The sequence below is a fragment of the Odocoileus virginianus genome, chromosome 1 (assembly GCF_023699985.2).
Source record: "Odocoileus virginianus isolate 20LAN1187 ecotype Illinois chromosome 1, Ovbor_1.2, whole genome shotgun sequence".
Taxonomy (NCBI): domain Eukaryota; kingdom Metazoa; phylum Chordata; class Mammalia; order Artiodactyla; family Cervidae; genus Odocoileus; species Odocoileus virginianus.
In genome coordinates, this window is record NC_069674.1 from 51575172 (window position 1) to 51596814 (window position 21643).

Sequence of the window (21643 nt, forward strand, 5' to 3'; positions counted from 1 at the left end):
ATCTCAGTTGTACCCATAACAGTACACTGGTTGAGACATTGTACTATAGTTTTGTTAAGATAGTAACACTGAAGGAAATTGATAAAAGTTTACAGATAGCTCTGTATTATTTCTTATGACTGCATGTGAACCTACAATTAACTCCAAAAAAGAGTTTAATTTTAAATAAGAGTTGAAAAGATAGGAAGAAAGTATAATCTTTCCATTTAGGTTTGGAGATGAAGATACTGCTAACCCATTGGCCAACAATGCGGTTGGTAAGAGGATAAAGATACTGCTATTGGCCAACAAGGCTGCTGGTAAGAGGATAAAGCAGGCTGTTCAGAACCAAGAGCTACTTTTAGGGACTTTCCCCAGCATCCAGGGAGGGGTCTTCTTTCCTAGCGAGGAGCATAACTCTTTGGCAGCCTTCTTCTCTCTCCTAGAGCTTCCAGTAAGGGCCAAGGCAAGCTGGATCAGACAGGGAAGCCTACTGTCTACTGATGCATTACCATGGCATGTGAAGAAATTCTCACTCTAGGGGCCAACCTCAGAATGAATTTATTATGGTTCTTGCTTTATGACTGGGATGCTGGCAAATATCAAAGACGCATTGACTAGCTCAATACTGGCAGCTAACAGTATTAGAGACCAACAAGGGGCTTCTCAAGACCCCATGCCACATGCATCCTCAGGAAGGAAAGAAAACAACATGCATGAAAAGGAACCAGACCTCTTCTGTGAGAACCCATTTTTTGGGAAACATTGGTGGATAGCCTCCTGAGTGCCCTCAGGGATCTCAAGCCCTTCCAGGCTGTGCTGACCCCTATATGACCTCCCAAACTGAACCCCTGATCCTTCTGTTCCACCAACCAGCAGAGGACCTTCCTCCAGTGAGCTAATGGAAAACATGGACCCTTCCTATCCATCTGAGAGTGTGTCACTCCTCGACACACACTGGCTTAAATGCCCTTTGACCCTAAGCCTCCCCTGGAGTGAGTGTGGATTCCTAACACTAGAACATATGGTTTAGTTCCTTTGAAGGAGCAAATTTGCCCTGCCCTCCACGCCCCACCTGTTCAGTGAGGGCTGCGTTCTTTGTTATGTTCTGTTTCTTTCTCAAACACTCTCAATGGTGAACAGGACTGTAAAGTGGTTTAGAGCATGGACTCTAGCATTCGATGCCTAGTTCAAACCCTAGCCTCACCATTTACTAGCAGTGAGAACACGGGCCCTGGGTTTCACATCAGTAGGATGGGCATGACGACAGCAACTTATCTTGCAAGGTTGATATGAGGATTAAAGAGTTGATATGCTTAGAGTGCCTGGCAGTGGGAAGCCTTATGTGAAGCAATTGCTATTGTTCTTCTTCTCATCATGACACTATCCTAAGAGGCAACAGCAGGTAGGTAGTGAGAGTACTCTGAATTTAAATTCAAATGGATTTGAGGGTCCATGGATTTGGGGGCAAGTCACTTAAACTCTCTGTGCCTAAACTTCCATATTTGTAAAGTCAGGTCAAAACATCCTTATGCATAGGGTTGTTATTGCTGTTGTTGCCCTCAGTGGTAAAGAACCTGCCTGCCAATGTAAAAGACATGGGCTCGATCCCTGAGCCAGGAAGATCCCCTGGAGGAGGAAATGGCAACCCACCCTACTATTCTTGCCTGGATAATCCCACAGACAGAGGAACCTTGCAGGCTACAGTCCATGGGGTCGCAAAGAGCTGGACATGACTGAGCATGCACATGCAGAGTTGTTATGGGGATTAAAGGACCTAGCTGATTTGTCTGGACTTCTTGCACACCAGGTCCTCAAAGCACTATTCTGTGCATTGTTTTTGCAATGGACAATTATTACAATTGGGAGCAGTGGCTGTGAGATGAGTCCTCTTTCCCTCTCCATCCCCCTTGCCCTGGCGCCTGAGAAACAGAGCATCCCCATGGCAACAGCGGCTGCTGGTCCCTTGATAAGAGGAGCTGGAGACGGGCAGCAGCCGCCACTGCCACTGAGGAGCCGGCCCAGCTTCAGAGAGGAAGCGCTTCCTTCCCATCCCTTGCCTTCTCATCTCAGCTCCTGCGCCGCCTGGTAAGTGCTTCAGGTCTTTACTATGAGAACATTTACAGTGAGAAAAGCAAGTTTCCAACAAGCTACTGTTCTGTGGTTGCTAAGACAAAGAAGGCTTCGGCTGGTGGTACAGGGGGTGTGAGGGATAAGGGACTTTCCGGAGCAAGACTAAGCCAGGGCTAGATGGGGACCTGCGAAAGTTACCACTTACAAGTCATTTTCCAAGAGAAGCGGAGTCCTGAGTTCTTTAAGAACCAGAGCCCTCAGAAATTAAATTGCGAAGTTTCACAATGAACACAGGTATATTTGTGTATTCATACAACAGTGTGGAGAGGCTCATCTTCCAAAGCTGAGACTGTCCTAATCAAAAACCCTTTCTATGTCCTACTTTGAGTAACAGTCATTCCTCGAGGAATACTGCAAATTTAGGTCTTCTAAAGGAACAAATTTGATTTTTAAATCTGGTGTTTTTGACCTGAATTCAGTCCTCAGGTTAAAAATAGGTTTGACAAAATATATGAATTTTTACACAACCAGAGGGTACGTTAATCAGATATCACCTTGGGCTGTGGACATAACCTTCTAACTTTTTATTCCGTCAAGTAAATCCAAGCCTGACTAATATAGGGAAATTCTTTAGAATATCACATGACTCAGCTAAGTGTCAGCTTGTTCCTGACAATCAGTGTTAGCATGTTCCCAAGGCCTGGAAACAGGTGTTCTTCAGTTGGTTTTTATCTTTCTCTCTCTCTTTTTTTTTTTTCGCTTTGAAAAATGAAAGTGTATTTTTTAAATTAATTTTTGTTGGAGTATCGTTGATTTACAATGTTGTATTAGTTTCTATTGTATAGAGAAATGAGTCAGCAATACGTATACATGTATTCCTTCCTTTTTTGGACTTCCTCCCTATCCAGGTCACCACAGTGCATTAAGTAGAGTTTCCTGTGCTGTACAGTATGGTCTCCTTTGGATTGTTCTTATCTCATCATAGCTTCAGAAAAGGCCAGAAATGACAAGGAAATGGTTCTGTTCGATTTCGAGGTGCATGTTGTAATTGCAAGAAGTAGACTAAAAGAGCAAAGAAAGCAACTCACATTCTTGAAATTGTAGCATATACTGGGAGATTGACGCACATTGTATTATTAACGCTTTCAATAGCCCTGGAGAAGAGCCACTACCCTGCCCATCTCACAGATGTGGAAACTAAGTTTCCAAGAGGACATATAACTTTCCCAAGTTCACCCAGCTAGAGAGGAGGACCAAGCAATTGTTTCTGCCTCATATTACCTGACAGCACAAAATGCCTATAGTCAATGAGGGATTTTCTGTCTATGAATTCAGCCACATATTCTAACACCCACCTGAGAATCCACTCATTGTTAAGGACAAAATGCCCAGAGCCTTTTCTGACCTCATACTCAATCGATCTGCTTTAGCTACAGAAATAGCATGACTCTCCTCCTGAAAGAGGAATCAGCTCTGAGGTAGTGGGCTCCCCAGGTGGCTCAGAGGTAATGAATTCACCTGCCAATACAGGAGATGCAGGAGATGTGGGCTTGATCCCTGGGTGGGAAAGACCCCCTGGAGAAGGAAATGGCAACCCACTCCAGTATTCTTGCCTGGAGAATCCCATGGACAGAAGAACCTGGCAGACTACAGCCCATGAGGTCACAAGAGTCAGACACAACCGAGCGACAGTTCACACACACCTGAGCTAGTGGAGTTAGGGTCCCTCCAGGCATCCTCGGCTTCCGCAGGCTGCTCTGGCATGCCTGTCCTGCAACATGCACTTCCTCCCCTGCAACCCAGTTCCCTAGACCTTTCTGTCTCTGTTCTCAAAAGAGAAAGACACTGTTGTCATTAATAACCCCTAGGTATTGACATCAGTTTATGTAGCTCCTCTCAGTTGCATTTGTATTTACAAATGTGTCTCTGAGAAGAGCAACATGAGAATTAGCAAGAGGAATTAGAAGAGTTCAGTGGTCAGGGTCCTGAAAACCTCCTTAAGCCCCTGAAATACCATCTCCTGGTCTCTTGCACATGCTACACCAATCCAACCACATTCTCTCAAACAACAAGGAGAAAAGTCAGGCAGACTTTCTTCTCTAATGAGAAGATCCAGAAACCAAAATTTTTTTTGTTGTTAAAGTCAACATAAATTCACTCTGTAACAAAATCTGACATAAAAGATAAATGATTCTGTAGTTCAGCGTGAATGCTCACATTTTTCCTGCAGAAGTAATGCCTGTGGTTGTGGCACTTAATGTGACCTCTCTGGATGGGCTACATAATCATAGTTTCCTGATTGCCACCACACAGGTAGCCCCAGGCTTTTCAGAAGAAGGTGGGAGGGCCGATACTGACAGTCACAGTGGCAGTTAGAGTTGTCACTGTGTGTTAAAATTCAGAGACCACGCTGAACCAATAAGTGGAAAAGAATGCTATAGAATTGCAAATCTTTGACTAGAAAACAGTTTATAAAATACCCTTAAGACATCTCTTCAGTCCCTACCCCACCAGGTGCTTAGGTATGAAAGAAAGAGCTGATGCTTCAGAAAGTTCCCAAATAACAGGGAGCTGCTGAGGGAGATGATGAAAGCTTCCCTGGACAGCATGACAAAGGCAACATCCATTTGTTGTGCTTGGTATGGGGACTGAACTCAAGAGAGCAATGCATGGGCACAGTCAGGAAGAGGAAGTAGAAATATGCCGTTTCCTAGTTTAAGAATGAGGCCAGCTCCTGATTTATAGCAGCTCAATTATCTGGAGCACCCCTTCTCACTGAGGGTAGAAAAGCAGAGGGAATAAAGAGATGGAGAACATCTTCTATTATGTGCTAAACAGGCACATAAAATGACAACCCTCAGTAAGGCGATGCTTAACTCCAAATCTCTCTCTTTTGTGTATTTGTTCCTTTCTTTGTGTGAAGGTTTTCTGCCAAGAAGATTGTAGTGACATCATCCATAATAAAAGTAGCTTCTACCATGGGCAAAGCACATCCCTGCCCAGCAGGGGGTAGTTTTGTGATGTAAAATCCCAAATGTGAAAAATCATCTCTCAGACCCCTGCAAACAGAGGCTTACCATCATTCTTTCACTCACACTGATTTAAAATAGTGATGTTTTCCCCCATAGACACTAGGTGCTGTCTTGAGGAGCAATCATGCGTCAGTTTTGTGACTAATCACCAGGGAGCCTTGCCTTGTCCAGGGACTTCTGAACTTCACGCAGTTCACCCCCCAAGGGCAGCCTCCTCTTTCTCAAGTCCAGTACTGTGAGAGCCAGTTTTCTCATATGAAGGCTGGCCATCCCACGGTTCAGCATCCAGATGAAAATGAGTCAATGATTTTTCGAATTTTTTCAGTTCCTCGGCAGGTCTTCCTCAGCCAGATATCTAGAAAGTTATAGACAATGCTATGCAACAGTGACTGCCATCAACTCAATGCCTACAATGTTCAAAGCACAGAGCTACTGTTTAATCATCACAGTAACTCTACAGAACAGTTACTGTTAAGTCTATTCTACAGATAAGAAAACTGAGGCTAAGAATGGGAGTCAGAGAGGAACATACATCCCCAGGTACTAGTCTGTGGGTACCCCAGGAAGACGCTGACTTTGGCAAATTCTACCGCAGAAGCTGCAGCCTTTAGGGAGAAAGGCAGAATTGATTGTATGGCACTTGGGCTTCATCTGTCCTCGTGACATCATGATGATGTAGTCACTTCATCCAAGTCATGTAACTTTTAGTTAAAAGACTGATATTTAACCTAGATCTATTTGGCTTGAAAGCCCAGATTCAAATTAAATAACCAGTTATTGAGCACATAGGAGCAGCCATATGATTCAAGTGAAAAGACCAGCTTATCATAGTTTGGAGAAGAGAGGGTACTCCTCCCAGAGAGGACCTAGAGTAGAAGGTAAGAGGTCTGGGTTCAAGTGATGATTCTGACTCTCAAGTATGTAATTAATTGTTAAGTCATTTTAAGCTCTTTGAGTCTCCATTTCTTTTTCTAGAGAATAAATATTTTAACTAGATCCTGCATGGGGTGACCTTCAGCCCAAAGTCTATGAAAGGGCCCATGAATTTCTGCCCAAAGAGATGAAAGATTGATTTGAGTAGGTGCACAGTCCATATCTGATGCCTTTGCCTCCAGACCTCAGTCCTAAGTCCCCTCATCCCAAATGATGGTCCCATAGCTTTCTTCTTCATGCAAGCAGGTAGGAACGGGCCTCCCAAGTTAGCAGTGTACTTCCTTATGGTTCCAGGGAATTGGCAGTCTCCACACAAACACTAAAAACAATGGTCTGAATTGATTTCTGCTGAAGTCACTCAGAGCAGTCAGTCTTCTCAGAATGACACTAAAAGCTGGCTCAAGTAATCTGTTAATGGCTCCATCTGCTCCACAATGATCTCAGCTTGTAGGGGGAGAAGCCCTCTAGCCTTCCCAGAGAACATTGGCTTATTCCTCAGCAGACAACTGAGTTGAACTAATTCTATGAGCTTGAAATATTAATGCAATTGGTGGGTGTATTCTTCTGCATACCGGTGATCCAAGCATCTCAAGAAAAGAGGACAAACTGGGTCATTTAAATAGTATTCCTCTCCAACCATTATTGCTATGGTAGAACATGAGTAATAAATTATCCAAAAGAAATAGAAGATAGGCAGACTCTAGTGAAGATTTCCTACAAACCTCACCTAATGCATTCCTCATTCAGACCTGACATATGTCCATTCTGAATTTCTACTCCTCCTCGACAATGGCTACAACTAATAGCTTTGAGAATTCAATGGATTTGCGGTTTAGGAAAGATGGGCAATGGCAGGGGGGAGAGGGAAGAGGAAGCAGATTTGCTCTAATGTCAGAAATCTCTAGGGAGAACATAATAAAGATCTATTTCGAGACCTGGATATTTTCCTACCAGAATTGTAATATGAATAGGGAAGAAGTCTCAATACTTCATAGTTACAAGCATGTAATGGTAGAAAATCAGAAACCTTGTTCAATGTGGATTCAAAGGAACCACTATTTTAAGAGTTTTAGGTCGCTAGTGGAAGTTTGCAGAAATAGAGATAGATCCAAGTGTGGCTATTTAATAAATGTGTGACTGAACACATTAGTTAAATTTTCTGATCCTGTTTTCTTACCTGTGAAGTAGGCATAATCCTACTTTGCAGAACTCAACCAAAAAAAAAAGAAAATTCAGGCAAGATTTAATCAAGATTTCCTGTAACTCCCAGCTAACTCATTTCTAATTCAGACTTTATAAGAGTTCATTCTAAAACTCCCACAGTACTTCTAAAAGATGGCAAATACTGAACATTTGATACATGACAATTACTGATAAATCAATGTGTGTGTGTATTTGTGTGTGTGTGATTCATTTATTTTGGCTTAAATATTAAGTTTAGAACTTCTAGCTAAGTAGAAAAAGCAGACTTAAAAATAGGATTGAATTGATAGCATAGCAGTATGTGTTCACTGCATATATTTATTTAATAAGTGAGTGAATAAGCAGAAGACATACTAATGGTCTTATTTCTATACTTCGTGGTGCTGGAGAAGAAATCCACACACCTGCTCTCCTTTGATGATGTCTACTGAGCAAATGCAGCCTCTGGAGCTCTCAGAAGACAGACTGGACAAGCTAGGCCCTCGCTGTGGCCACTTAGGTAAATGCTACAGTGTGAATGTCACTGGTGAAAGTCAGAAAGGGGGCGTCTCTGCAATTCAGCTTGCAAGCAAGTCAGAGGGAGGTTCCCTGAAACCTGATAGTTTGAGATTTCTGGTGACAGCCAACACCAGATGGACAGACAAATAGCCCATGGGTCTATGAGGTCTGTCATGTAAATATTAGCTGAAGCACTGGAGAGAAGTTCATTAGAATTTAAAAAAGAGAGAAGAGGCATTGTCCTCTTTTTTGGGTCTGACAGTGTCCCAGGCAGAGCATTTTTGAGGCCATAAATGGAGAGTGGCAGTCTAGCTTGTTTCCAGTATTTCCCAACACACTTACACCCCATGTGCTGTGCCAATAAAATATTTCAAATATCTCTCTTTGCCTATCAAGACAGAATTTTAAATAGCCTTTTTCTGCTTTATTGTCAATCTGTTTCCTTTCCAGAACTGACTTTCTGCATAACCTTTGTAATGAAAATACCAGAAACATTTCTGCCTCTACGCATTTCTAAAAATGAGACACTCAGACTTTTGATGGATGGGCCTTTTGCATATTCATAGCCTTTGTTTATGCCTCGCCTGGTTATGACTCCGCCCCCCCCACCACCTCTCCCTTCTCCCCATTTACTATCAAGATATGTTGTACTCAGGATTTCTCCAAAAATCGGGGAAATGCATTTGAAGTAAAAGTTAAAATTGAACAAAATGTCTTGCTCTCTGTACGGAGCCCTGAGTGGCACCTTGGGGTTGAATGGTGACCCGTGACTGGTCCATAACCAGCCTGTACCTCCAGAGACCCCACAGCTGGGCAGTACCCATTCTGAGCCACTTTCATTCATTCAGCAAAGGTCTACAGTATGTGTAATGTGGGGGGAGATTAACTGTGCTGTGTGGTAATAAAGTTTTGAAATTACATTTTCAACCAGGCATTGAAATACGTAGTTCCTAGAGCCTGGTTTTAACCCTGTTGCCATAACCTCCCAACAGTGGAATCTTTAGCCTGCTAGCTGGCCTTCTAAACCTGTTTCCTCATTACAAATTACGGCTAAAAATACCTTTCCTTGTGGGCATGATATGAGAACTAAATGAGATAACGTATTCAGAATGGTGAGAGTATTTAACAGCTAGTAAAACACAGGCACTGACGAATAGGAGAAGGTATTGGTCTATCCCACACATGAAAATGAGGTGAAATCACCAAGTTGATAAGTAGCACTCAGTAAAGTCTCCCTTTCATCTCCTTTCTTGTGTGCATAGAAACTTAAAATCATATAGGTCAATGCCTTACACATAGTAAATTTAAATAAGTATTTATTAAATCGAAATGATTGGATGAAATTATTAAAATCTCCTAGATAGAAGGAAATATTTATTACTATTGGCTGGAGAATGAAGCTATTTGATTTTTGGTTATGTATTATGATCTTTTGATGATGCAGGCATAATGATGTACGGTTACTAAATATGTCTGATGATACGCTCCTCACACATATTTGTGTGTGATCAGTCACTCCATCCTGTCCGACTCTTTGAGACCCTATGGATGGACTGCAGCCTACCAGGCTCCTCTGTCCATGGGATTTCCCAGGCAAGAATACTGGAGTGGGTTGCCATTTCCTCCTCCAGGGGATCTTCCCAACCCAGGGATCAAACCCACATTGCCTGCGGTGTCTGCATCGCACATAGATTCTTTACCACGGAGCCACCTTGGGTCTTCTAAAACAAAGGATCATCCAGATATAATGTCCAATAGACCATAAGCAACTTGGAAACAAAGTATATGTTTTAGTCCTAGCTCAATGTCTGGCATACGCAGTAGGAGCTTAATCAACATTCGTTGAATAAATAAGTGAATGAATGACACAGTCTATGTGTAGACCCATAAAACTAAAGTGAAAATGTTTGGCACATTTAATCCTCCGTGTTTTAAAGAAGCTCACCTGAATGTTTTCACTAAAAAAAGAAAGAGAAAGCAAGAAAGGACAGATGAGAGGAAGGGAGGGAGGAGAGAAGGATTGAAAAGATCCAATTACTCCCTAAATTTCCCCAACTTCATTCCTAATTATAGATCTAGCTAGGCAATAGCCAGGTAATAGTTTCCGGAGAAAACAGATAGTTTCATTGCTTTGCAGTTTCTTAGAATCCTAACAAAGGAGCTCTTTATACAAAATATATTTGAGTTCATTCATTCAAGCATACATTCAACAAATATCTACTCGTTGTTACTAAGGAGATAAAACACAAGACACCTGTCATTAAAGAGGGCAGGGAAAACATGCATAAATAATAACTGGATTATCCTTTAAAGGCGTTACATGAGTAAAAACGCTATGGATATTTATAAAATGAGAAAGGACACGCAGGACTAGAATTAGTGAGGGAAGATAAAGATGGGGTGGGGTGAGAGGGTTGGGATTTCCTCTGAGCCTTTGGGAAAGTATTGGGGGTTAGCAATGGCCAGAGTGAACATTTTTTAAGTTATCTGAAATATATCAAATGTATCAAATGATTTACCATCATCAACAAATTTAATTCTCTCTGTCTTTGTCTCTCTCTCTCTCTCACACACACACACATGCATTGATTTAATATTATCCCCATCTTATAAGTTGAGAGAATATTAAAGTTCCTAAGTATTAAGACTCCCCCCCCCCCAAAAAAAGGAAATTCTGGCGAAGTTCTCAGAACTAACAAGAAACAGAGTCAAAATTTTAACTCAGATCTGTCTAACTCACCTAATCATTGTTTCAACATGCGTTTATTGGTGGGAAAAACAACTAAGAATAAAATTATCGAAAGGATATATAACCTTTAATCTCTAAGAAGGCTCTATCCAGCTCAGGAGATAGATCGTTAGGGAATGAAGTGCTAAAACAACAGAGGAGCTCAAAGCATAGGCACAGAAACCAAAGCACAGAGGAGTAAGACAAAGCAGAGAAAATATCTTACTGGGCAAGGGAGGGTATCAAATAGAATTAATTGTATACAGTGACATCTGATGGAGCTGATGCGGAATCCAGACTTCAAAGGCTCTGGTGAGGTAATGCAGGGGAGTGGGGAGTGTAAGGAATAAGAAGATAAGAGGGCCTGGGTTGGGATAAGTAAATAGAATTGTAAAGCCAGGGGGCAGTGTAAAGACCAGTGCTGAAGTGTAAGCATTCATCATTGGTGTGACTTGATCAGCCATAGAAATGAAAGCTGTGAGGAATAGACAGAACCCTGTTGCAAGACCAAAGAGAGAACAAGGCTCCCTAGTGGCCCTTGGGCCCTCCAAAGAGAGCAAGGCTTGAGTAAAGAAAATCCAGGAGGAGCGTTCTGACACAGAGAACCTGTTCCCCAGTCTGAAATGTAACTTAAACCCACTCTGTGGCTTGCTTAAGTGTATTTTAAAGTTCCTCTTTGCCTTGATTATCCACCCCATTTGAGTTCCCTTCATTTGGAGTTTTACAAAATTCTAGTTTTCCTTTTATTGCATACATCTACGCATGCAAAGTCCTCTCATAGAAGACGCCACAATCAATAAACGCTTTTCTTTCTCAGAACAAAAGATTCCTCCCTCCCATCAGATTTAACTGTAAACCAACCAGTCTGTGACTGAACCCTTGCTCATGTCGTATTCTTTTTTTTTTCTTTGTATCTTGTCAAAATCAGATGATCTTTCAGACCAGTTTATTAAGGATTGTGATCTCAAAAAGAAGCCTATAAAGGGGAAAAATGTACAAGTCACCCTGAATGTTGAGTCAGACCAGAAAAAACCAAGGAGAAAAGACACACCGGCCCTGCACGTCCCGCCTTTCATACCAGGTAATGGACAGCGAGGTCGGTGTGCACGTCTGTAAAAGGGAGCCCCTGCCTTCTAGACTGCATGGATCTTACTTTTTTTTCCCTTAAATAGTTCGATATTTCTCAATCATGGGTACAGTCTCTGCATTTGTCTTAGTTACTCTAAGGAGGGTCACTATAACACATACATTCTAAAATATGAGTGGACAACACCAAACAAGTTTGCTTCTCTCTCATCAGTGGACGTTGGGGGAGTGGAGAGGCAGGCTTCGCTCCAGCCATTCAGGGACTCAGGACAATGGCACCATCAACACCTGGCTTCTAAAGTCAGCGAGGCGCGGGCATCCAGCAGACCCAGGGCAGACAGAGGTAGGGGTTGGCAGGCACACATACTTCCTTCAGTCACTTCCTCACCCGACTGCAAGGGGGGCTGAGAAACGCAGCCCAGGTCTGAGCCAGGAGAAGAAGAAAACAGTCTTGGGAACAGCTAACGAGCCTCTGTGAAAACCGTGCATGTGACTTGTGACACTCTCTTGTTTCCAAAAGTTTTGTCTTATTTCCCTTCCCCTTCCTTCCAGGCCATTTATTTAATGTCCTCTCTATTCACAACCTACTCTTGGGGAGACAAAAGAAACAGAACTTTTCCTTTCTGGAAAGAAACTTTCTGTTTTATAAAACAGAGATAAGAGAAACACATAACCAGCTGAAATATGCAGTAAGAGATAACATCATAAAGGAAGGCCTCAGATAAGGACCCTGGGAGCTCAGTCTGGGCTATGAACTGTAGACTGTTTTCTAGAGGAGGCTGTTTTTAGAGAATTTCTGCATAACGGAGAGAACGATCGCGTGTAGAAGAGGGGAGAGGAAGCAGGTGGTGGAGAGAACTAGTTAAGCCAGCGAAGAACATAGTAGCAGGTAGCTTATGGAACAGCAAATGCCTCATCGTTCTAACAAGGGTAGGCTTCGGCAGCAGACAAAACTCAGGTAATTCCTCCAGCACATCTTTGCCTCACTTTCCTCAGCAAAGTAACAGTGGTAGTATTAAAAACCTCATGGTTTTGTGAGGCTAAAATGAAATCAGTCATGTAAAACCCTTTGTATAAAGCATGTTATCTAGTATAGCCTCCATGGATATGAATTCTTGTGATAAAGAAACTGCTTTTATTAAGATATTTGAAAAGTTGATTATTGCTTGCACATCACCAGGTGCATGTGTAAATACGGACAGACTATCCTTGTGTTCTGAGACATATGTGTTTGACCCTATTTCTCCCTCTGTTCTCCTAACTATGCAGATGTCCTTTCAGAACATTTAATTACAAGATACGATGTCCAAGACATGCATCCAAAGGGCAAAATGAGTCCAGTTCTTCATAACACTGACCTGGAACAGAAAAAGCCAAAGAGAAAAGACACACCTGCCCTGCACGTGTCCCCCTTTGCAGCAGGTAAAAGAGCTCGTGTAGGGCATTTGCAAGGGGTGCTGGGAACAGGTCAAGAGCCTTACCATCGGGAGCGCCACAGGTACAGCCTTTGCCCTGGCCCAGCAGTCTGTGTCTCACAGGAATGTTCACGGGAGGAGTATTTACTGCTGCCTCTCAGGTTTGCCTTCCTTGGCAGTTTCTCTGGGGCTGACTTGGAGCTGGGTGAGGATCAGAGCATAACTCATGCTTCAGCAGAACTGGTCAGAACCACTGAGTCAATAAAATAGAAATGTCAGTGGGTCCTTGAAAAGAATGTAAATACCCTCGTTCCCAGTCACCCAGGGATCTTGCATCCTATGGGTGATTCTCCCAAAACACCTGGATATATTGACCAAACCCTCAAAAGAAGAGAGAGAGGGGGAGAGGGAGGGAGAGAGAGAGAGCAAGCTGCAAAAATAATGATAGCTTTCTCTATGTGAGTCAAATCAAACCAAAAAATCTTGCTGAACTATGGGCACAATCCCACACTACAGGGCAGCCAGTGTATGAGGTAGTCTTGTCCCTGAGAATTTTAGGTACAAGTTGGGAAATTGGGGAATGAGATGAGTACAGACAGTGTCACAGTATAAGATGGGAGTGTGTGTGTTTGTTTTATATAGATAGTCTGGGATGGGAGAATGGCAGAGGAGAAAATGCATTAATGTTTATTGAAAGCCTACTAAATGTTAGGTACTGGATTTGGCATGTCTCATGGATTTTCAAAAAATCAACTGAATAACACAGTAAAGTAGATATCATCTCACTTTACAGATATGGAAATTGAGAGAGGATTTAAGTAACAGCTACTCTAAAATCTTTTGTTGATGAAATTGATGGATGGATAGCTGATTAGCTAACTGATGATGCGATGATTAGAAGGACTGATGAATGGATCAAATCATGCTCATGATCACACACTGTTATGTGACATAACTGGGGCTCCGATCCAGGTTTGTCTCATCTGTGAGCAGTTTTTCATTTTATCATGCTATGGTTTGGACCTATAGCATTATAGCAATCCAGAAGAGACACTTTTGGGAGACGATGAGATTTAGTCATTATTATAAGACTGTATTTTCCCATGATTTCATCTAATAACAAAATTGAAAGATGGCTCAGAAGACATCATGAAAAGGCAATCAGGGAAGCAGACAGGGTCACTGATTTCTGAGAAGAGCCAGGAAAGAGGCATGAAGCATGAGGAAGCACTTGTCTGGAGAAATGGACTGAGGACCCATCCGTAGGCTGTGAATCTACCTTAGCCATGCTTCTTATAGGTTCTTATGCATCCCTACCTGCCCCCTTGATGCTCAAATCCTTCACATGTTTCCTCCAAGCTCTGCCTTTGTCCACGTCTAGTCACCTTTTACAACAGCCAGCTTTAAGTCTCTACCAACAGACACCTCCAAGTCCAGAATGAATCTTTTTAATTCTAAACCTTTTTTTTCTTTTTAAATTGGAGCTGGATGTGCAAATACCAAGACTTTGCCCTCTCTTTTAGTATTGTCCTTATCTTTCTTGTTGCTGTTACTGTGGCTGTTATTTAATTGACGTACATCGAAGACTTTTTTGATGACGTCATTAGAAATGGCCTGGGATTGCGTTATGTTGCTGGTATTGACCTTGATAACTGGTCCAGTCCCTCCCATGTAGCCCCGACTCCTTAAGTATCTGTTGATTTGGTATTATATTCGGCAGTCGTGATTCAGCGTTTCAAGCGTTTTTCAGCATTTCTCCATTAGGATACTGATTATTTTCTGCTCATTCTTGTATTTACTTTTATTGAAGTCCTTCTAAGGGAAGACTTGGAAGAGGAACAAAACTGTTTATGGGCAAAGAGTTACTTTAGTACACAGCATTGAATATGGACTTTGGAGTCAGAAAGGTGTAGGCTTCATCTCTGGTGCTGCTTCATTCTAGCTTAATGACTTTGGGCAACTAACATAAACTAGAAGAACTTCCTTTATTTTATCCATCTCTTAAAGAAGAACCACAAAACCCATCTCCCAACATTGTTAACAAACTTAAAATAAAGTTTATAAAGCACCTAGCACACTTCCTGGCTTATTGAAAGTCTTCAGTAAACGTTAGTTCGCCTCCATCCTCTTTTCAACATTATATTCTTTGAGATGCTAAACCATTTCTAAAGGTGAGAATTTTTCTGGCCACAGTGTTTTACCTCTCCATGGAAAGCTGCTGATTCAAGGAACTTCCTAAAATGTTGAGCTCTCTTTCTCTGGCAGTGGAGGCCCCCTACATCCCAAAATCGATATTCTAAGAGAACAAGCTTCCTGGACAAATAAAAAATGTTTATCAAACTGTGCAGAGTACACAGGAGTGTTGGAGGAGGGGTTGTTGTGTATTCATAGACTATACACATTATCGAATTCCTTGAATCAGCAAATCTCTGTCTTGCAAGTATTTGCAATTATCGTGTTATGATTCCAGCTTTTATTAGCATATTAGCTGAAGTACTTTATTTTTGAAGAGCCTTTTAGTATCTAAAGATTTGGCAGTAATCGAAATGTTAGTTAAGCTGATAAGGATAGAGCCTTCAGCAGATGTTTAGAGAGACTCACATTGGTTTTAATAAGGATGATGAGAGGAATTCGCAGAAAAATGCTCTCCAGAGACTTCTCCTCTCATTAGCCCTTGGCAAAGGGAGGCTGGACAAGGATTCACTCTCTCCTTTAAATTTCCAGCTAACTACCTTCTTTCCCGGAGGTTAATGAGCGTTTGTGACAGGTTCCAACTGCCAGACATCTCCTCTGAGCAGTAAGCAGTCATCTTGGGCTTCCTCTCCAGCCCAAGCTTTGCTCTCAGTGTGACCCGAGGTTGCCAGGTCCAAAGAGCTGCAGGGCAGGGAGCATTCGGTTGGGACTGGTCAGATCTGAGTAGCCAAGATCCGCTTAAAAATCTTTAGTTGAGATCTGTGGCAAAAGAAACAGGAGAAAGTAATGAACAATTTGGCTGAAAGTCTTGAAGAGAAGCCTCCTAGGTAATTGACCCATGAACTGTGAACACTTGGAGATCAAAGCTCAATATTGTACTTGTAGAAAGGAGACTGACGTGTCCTTTGAAAGTGATGTCTCTTCTGTCCTGCCTAGAATAGAGCACTCTCTCTGGTGTGGTTGACCAGGAACGGTGGTGTCTTAGGTCTGACTGCCTTAGATCCACACACATCTGTGATGCAGGTGACCACCTTTGGATGGTGCTCTGGCTGGGATCATGACTGAAGACAGCTTGCTGCAGAGCTAATTGACACTTTAGAGGTCTTGGACTGACAGCTTCAGCCTTAAAAGCACATCAAGTTCTGAGAAGTAGCCAAGTTCCCTAAATTTGCCTACAGAAAGAGTGGAAGGGAAAGAGTCAACATTTTCTAAATCCCTACTATATTCCAAGTCTTGTGCTAGATATTAGAATATCCTCTGAGACTCTCATAGTTTGGTAGGGCAGACAGATGTCTTGTCCAACAATTCCTATAAAGTGAAAAGCATTTTAACAGAGGTTCATGTAAGGTGTGAAAGTGAAAGTGTTAGTCACTCAGTCATGTCTGATTCTTTGTGACCCCATGGACTGTGGCCCACCAGCCTCCTCTGTCCATGGAATTCTCCAGGCAAGAATACTGGAGTGGGTTGCCATTTCCTACTCTGGGGGGATATTCCTGACCCAGGAAACAAGCCCAGGTTTCCTGCACTGCAGGCAGATTCTTTATCATCTGATCCACCAAGGAAGTCCCCATGTAAAGTGTGGTTGAAGCCAAGAAGAATGTTGGACTAGATCTTTCTTGATGGGATTACCTCCTATGGGAGATACAAAGTATGTTTTCTCCAATTTTACAGATAAATAAACTGAGATTCACACAGGTTGAGTGACCTACTCCAAACTGAATGAATGGCCACCGAAAGCAAAGTTTTCCAGCTCTGAAACACATTGCTTTGATAACACACCTTTGCTTCTACAGGAAAATGTGAGGATCATGATTGAGTTAAGCCAGTTAAAACAGACTAATGTTTATCAAAAGTAATTCATCTTTAAATGACCAAAGGCAATGAAATGAAGCATCAAGAGTAAGAACATAGGGATGACATATAGATGCTACTGATTTAAGCCTCATCCTAGCAATGAGATCCATGAAATCAAGACTGTGACAAGTTACCATATTTTTTTCATTATAAGACATTAAAGTGAATGGTTAACTACATTAAAATAAATGTTAATTCACTTTCCATTTGAAATTATCTCCTGTGTCCCTGTGGAAAGCCTAGCCTACTTTGGGAAGGGCTGACCTCTTCCCTTCCCTGAAATCTCAGTACTTAATTTTTTCCCTGCCCAGATGCTTGTATAACTTGGTGTCAAGGATATTAAAAATAACCAGAATGTTGAATTTAGAAAATGTAGAGGAACCATAGGTCAAAATACCAACATCCACTGGATCATCAAAAAAGCAAGAGAGTTCCAGAAAAACATCTATTTCTGCTTTATTAACTACACCAAATCCTTTGACTGTGTGGATCACAACAATCTGTGGAAAATTATTAAAGAGATGGGCATATAAGACCCCCTTACCTGCCTCCTGAGAAATCTGTATGCAGGTCAGGAAGCAACAGTTAGAATTGGACATGGAACAACAGACTCGTTCCAAATAGGGAAAGGAGTATGTCAAGGCTTTTGTCACCCTGCTTATTTAACTTATACGCAGAATACATCATGAGAAATGCTAGGCTGGATGAAGCACAAGCTGGAATCAAGATTGCTGGGAGAAATATCAATAACCTCAGATATGCAGATGACACCACCCTTATGGCAGAAAGTGAAGAAGAGCTAAAGAGCCTCTTGATGAAAATTAAAGAGGAGAGCGAAAATGTTGGCTTAAAACTCAACATTCAGAAAACTAAGATTCATGGCATCTGGTCCCATCACTTCATAGTAAATAGATGGGGAAACAAAGGAAATAGTGAGAGACTTTTATTTTGGGGGGCTCCAAAGTCACTGCAGATGGTGACTGCAGCCATGAAATTAAAAGATGCTTGCTCCTTGGAAGAAAATCTATAACCAACCTAGACAGCATACTAAAAAGCAGAGACATTACTTTGCCCACAAAGGTCCAGCTAGTCAAGGCTGTGGTTTTTCTAGTAGTCATGTATGGATGTGAGAGTTGGACCATAAAGAAAGCTGAACGCCAGAGAACTGATGCTTTTGAACTGTGGTGTTGGAGAAGACTCTTGAGAGTCCCTTGGACTGCAAGGAGGTCCAACCTGTCCATTCTCAAGGAAATCAGTCTTGAATATTCATTGAAAGGACTAATGCTGAAGCTGAAACTCCAATACTTTAGCCACTTGATGCGAAGAGCTGACTCATTTGAAAAGACCCTGATGCTGGGAAAGATTGAAGGCGGGAGGAGAAGGGGATGACAGAGGATGAGAAGAACTCAATGGACATGAGTTTGAGCACACTCTGGGAGTTGGTGATGGACAGGGAAGCCTGGCATGCTTCATGAGGTTCATGAGGTTGCAAAGAGTTGGCATGACTGAGTGACTGAACTGACTATCCACTTTGAATCCACCCAAAATTGGATTAATGTGAAGAAATTTCAAGGAAGGAAGGATGCAATACTTGGGAACTCAGCATGGCTCACTATGTTCTCCTACCAAGAGAGCCTACTTTCCAAATAAAAATTCAAACTTCTGTGTGGCTGGTATAAGAGAAAGTATCTCCCACTGTGTTTCATAAGTGATTTATGCAAAAGCCTTAGTTTCAACCAGACTCCTAAAATTGTTTTTCTCCTCCAATAAATATCAGCTAATTGGTAAAGAACCCATATGTACAAACTAGTGACTGAATCAAATGAATAGTCATTAAGATCAAAGCATAGTTTTCATTAATTTGCCACTGTTGAATGGAGTCCAGTGTTGTAAAAGGCCTCTTGTGGTGCACAGCTTTCCTCCCTCAAGTTTAGATCTTTATGAAATGCTTCATGAACAGAAAGGTCTCTAATTACAGAAAGGGTGGGGGATTGTGCAAGGCAGTGGTGGGAAAACAAAGCTGATAGATGGAGTGAGATGATAGAAAGCATGGAAGACTGGCCTTGGATCACAGCTCCCTTTCCTTTTATTAAAATGACCCCATTTCATAACTCACAGGATGAGCAGAACCACCCAGACCTTGAATGGCCTTTTCTGGGTTGAGCAGTCCAGAAAATGGTGCTCAGGCTTCTGATTTCCACAGATCAGTAAACTTTTAAAGCAAGATATTATGGATTCTAATAGAGAGATCACAACTTTGAGTTTGCCTAGTGAGGATGCTGACAAAACAGCCATCAAACATCTCTAAAATTTCACAAAAGAAAGAATATTTTAATCCCTTAAATAAGAGAAAGAATTGTTTTTAAAATAAGGACAATATTTTAAACTAGAGCCATAGAGCTGTGAAAAATTCGCTGCATTTTTCTTGTTTTCTCATTTTGCTCTAAACCACGTGACCTTATCAATCTACTAGCACTGACATCCAAAAATGGCATGTTCAGAGTCTCAGTTCAGTATTTCCCCCAGATGTTAGTAAAATATGTGTAGTTTGACTTCATGAGGTTTACTAGTTCTTTTCTAAGGGAAAATAAACTAGCAAATTGTGCAAGCAAAGGAAACACTAAGTTGCTCACAGGTGTAGCACTGTGCTAAGCATTATTTCATACTTCTTATTTAATTGTCACCATAACCCTTAATATAAGTATTAATGCCCTCATTTTACATACAAGAAAATTTCAGTCTGAACGTATAATCTGGCCCAGTACATATTGAGTGGTAGAATGAGAATCCGAAGTGGTTAGACTCCCAAATTTGTACGTTTTCCATCCTAATTGCTGCAAGCATAATTGCAGAATGTAGAGAAGGGGGTGAAGGTTGCCTGTGGCTCCCAGGCTGAGCATCTCTTCTAAGCAGAGCAGTATTCTCATTGAGCCACAGCTCCTCTGGGAAAGCCAAATAAGGCCACTCAGCACCCTCTCTCTCCCTCTCTCAGCATCTTTGGCTGTTAGCTTTGCAGCCACTAAAACCTTTCTGGGTTGCCATGCTCCTGCGAACCGCCATCTCATATTTTAATTAGAGGCACTTAATTGCAGATCTGTGCTTTGTTTTTCAGGTGTGACACTGCTCCCGGGACGAGAGACCCAAAGTGATCACGGAAGATGATGAAAAAGATGGTGACAAGATAGCTATTTAAAGACATATCCCCTGAGACCACTTGTAAATAGGTTAGATTGGCTCCCTATGGCGATCTAGCAAAAAATAGACTTGTTTCTGCTCTCATTTTGTCATAGGCCACCTTTAACATCCAGGCACCTTTTCCCCAGAAGGCACCCTATATCAGATCTCCAGTCATCTCTTTGTCTCTTCTTTCTTAAATCTAGTTTCAATCCCACTGCTTCAATTTTCATTTTTCTGATGAAAAGTGGAAAGAAAGCAGACCATCTTAAACTTGGTAGATAACAGGGAAAGCTGGAAATTAGGGAAAGATGAAAGCTATTGTTCAAGGGTATTAGGGTGGATATTCAAAGAGATGCTGGCTGAAAGCAATCATTTGGAAGCTTTGTTTACACTCTGACTCTATCAGTTTGTTAATCCTTTCTGTCTTTTTGTCCTTCTCATAAATGTGGAAAAGATGCAGGACCCTGCTAATAATAAAGATGCTTCTGCTAACAGGATGCATCTCTGTGCACATTTCTCCTAAAATATCCTATTTTTTTCCACAGGAAGAAGAGGTTGCAAGAGAGACTTGAGAATTGTCATGTTTGTTTTTAACTCACAGAGATTTTAAAATGTTTCAACCAACCATTAATATTTAATAATCCAATCAGGAGAATTTACATAAAATCCTAGATTTCCAGATTATCTAGAAAAAACACCTCAAGATCTGGCTACCTGAGCCTGATTTAGAAGCGAAGTGACTGCCAGTGGGTGCTAAGCACCAGTCCTTTTAGGAGAAAATACATTCTCCATCTCACTGTCTGCCCCACCAGGTGTATTTCTCCCTCTGACTTCACCCTCCAGCCTTCACATTTGAGTCTGGAACCCCTGGTGATGAGCCATACTTTGTGTCCCTAATGATGTCTCCCTCTTTGATCCCAGTACTCACAGCTTTGGGAGGAGGTGAATAAAATTGTGGCCAGGATGCCAGTTGAAGAATAAGGGGTGAAACAAGCCACCGTAACATCTTTCAAAAGCAACATGCAATTACAGGTATTAGATAAATAGGATTATATCAGCACCAAGGGATTCTTAGTAAGAAAACACAGATGAACTCTCATCTATCAGCTTCTCTGTACATGCCTGGCATACCTGAAGCCATGCCCACAGGGTGTGCTCAATAAACTTGCAGGTGCTCAGAAAAGCCCTCCTCATTTCTGACTTCCTGGAATGGGGTGGAAAGTAGACTGGCAATTGTAGAGACAAAGGCCTTGAGTTCTTGCCCTGAATGGGCAACACTGAGCAAGACTTTAGAATTCTCTGTTTCTTTATCTTGAAAATGAAGGCAATAATTCCCACTTTACCTTCACAGTCTGAGAATTACATAAGGTATTAATAACTATGGCAAAGGGTATAGTAAGCTCTATTCGTCTGTAACAGGATATTTTTAAGATGTATTCAGAATATGAACTGTGCCTTTTCTATCGCCAAAT

The 21643-nt window shown here is 41.8% G+C and overlaps 1 protein-coding gene across 1 annotated transcript; it reads left to right on the forward strand.

Annotated features, from left to right (window-relative positions):
* Nucleotides 1-1934: 1934 nt before the first annotated feature.
* PPP1R17 (protein phosphatase 1 regulatory subunit 17) lies at nucleotides 1935-20668 on the forward strand. Its single transcript, XM_070468228.1, is given in 6 exon segments — nucleotides 1935-2067; nucleotides 7610-7719; nucleotides 11375-11527; nucleotides 12802-12954; nucleotides 20107-20120; nucleotides 20122-20668. Coding segments are annotated over 5 exon segments (468 nt in total). The 5' UTR covers nucleotides 1935-2067; nucleotides 7610-7637; the 3' UTR covers nucleotides 20188-20668.
* Nucleotides 20669-21643: the final 975 nt, after the last annotated feature.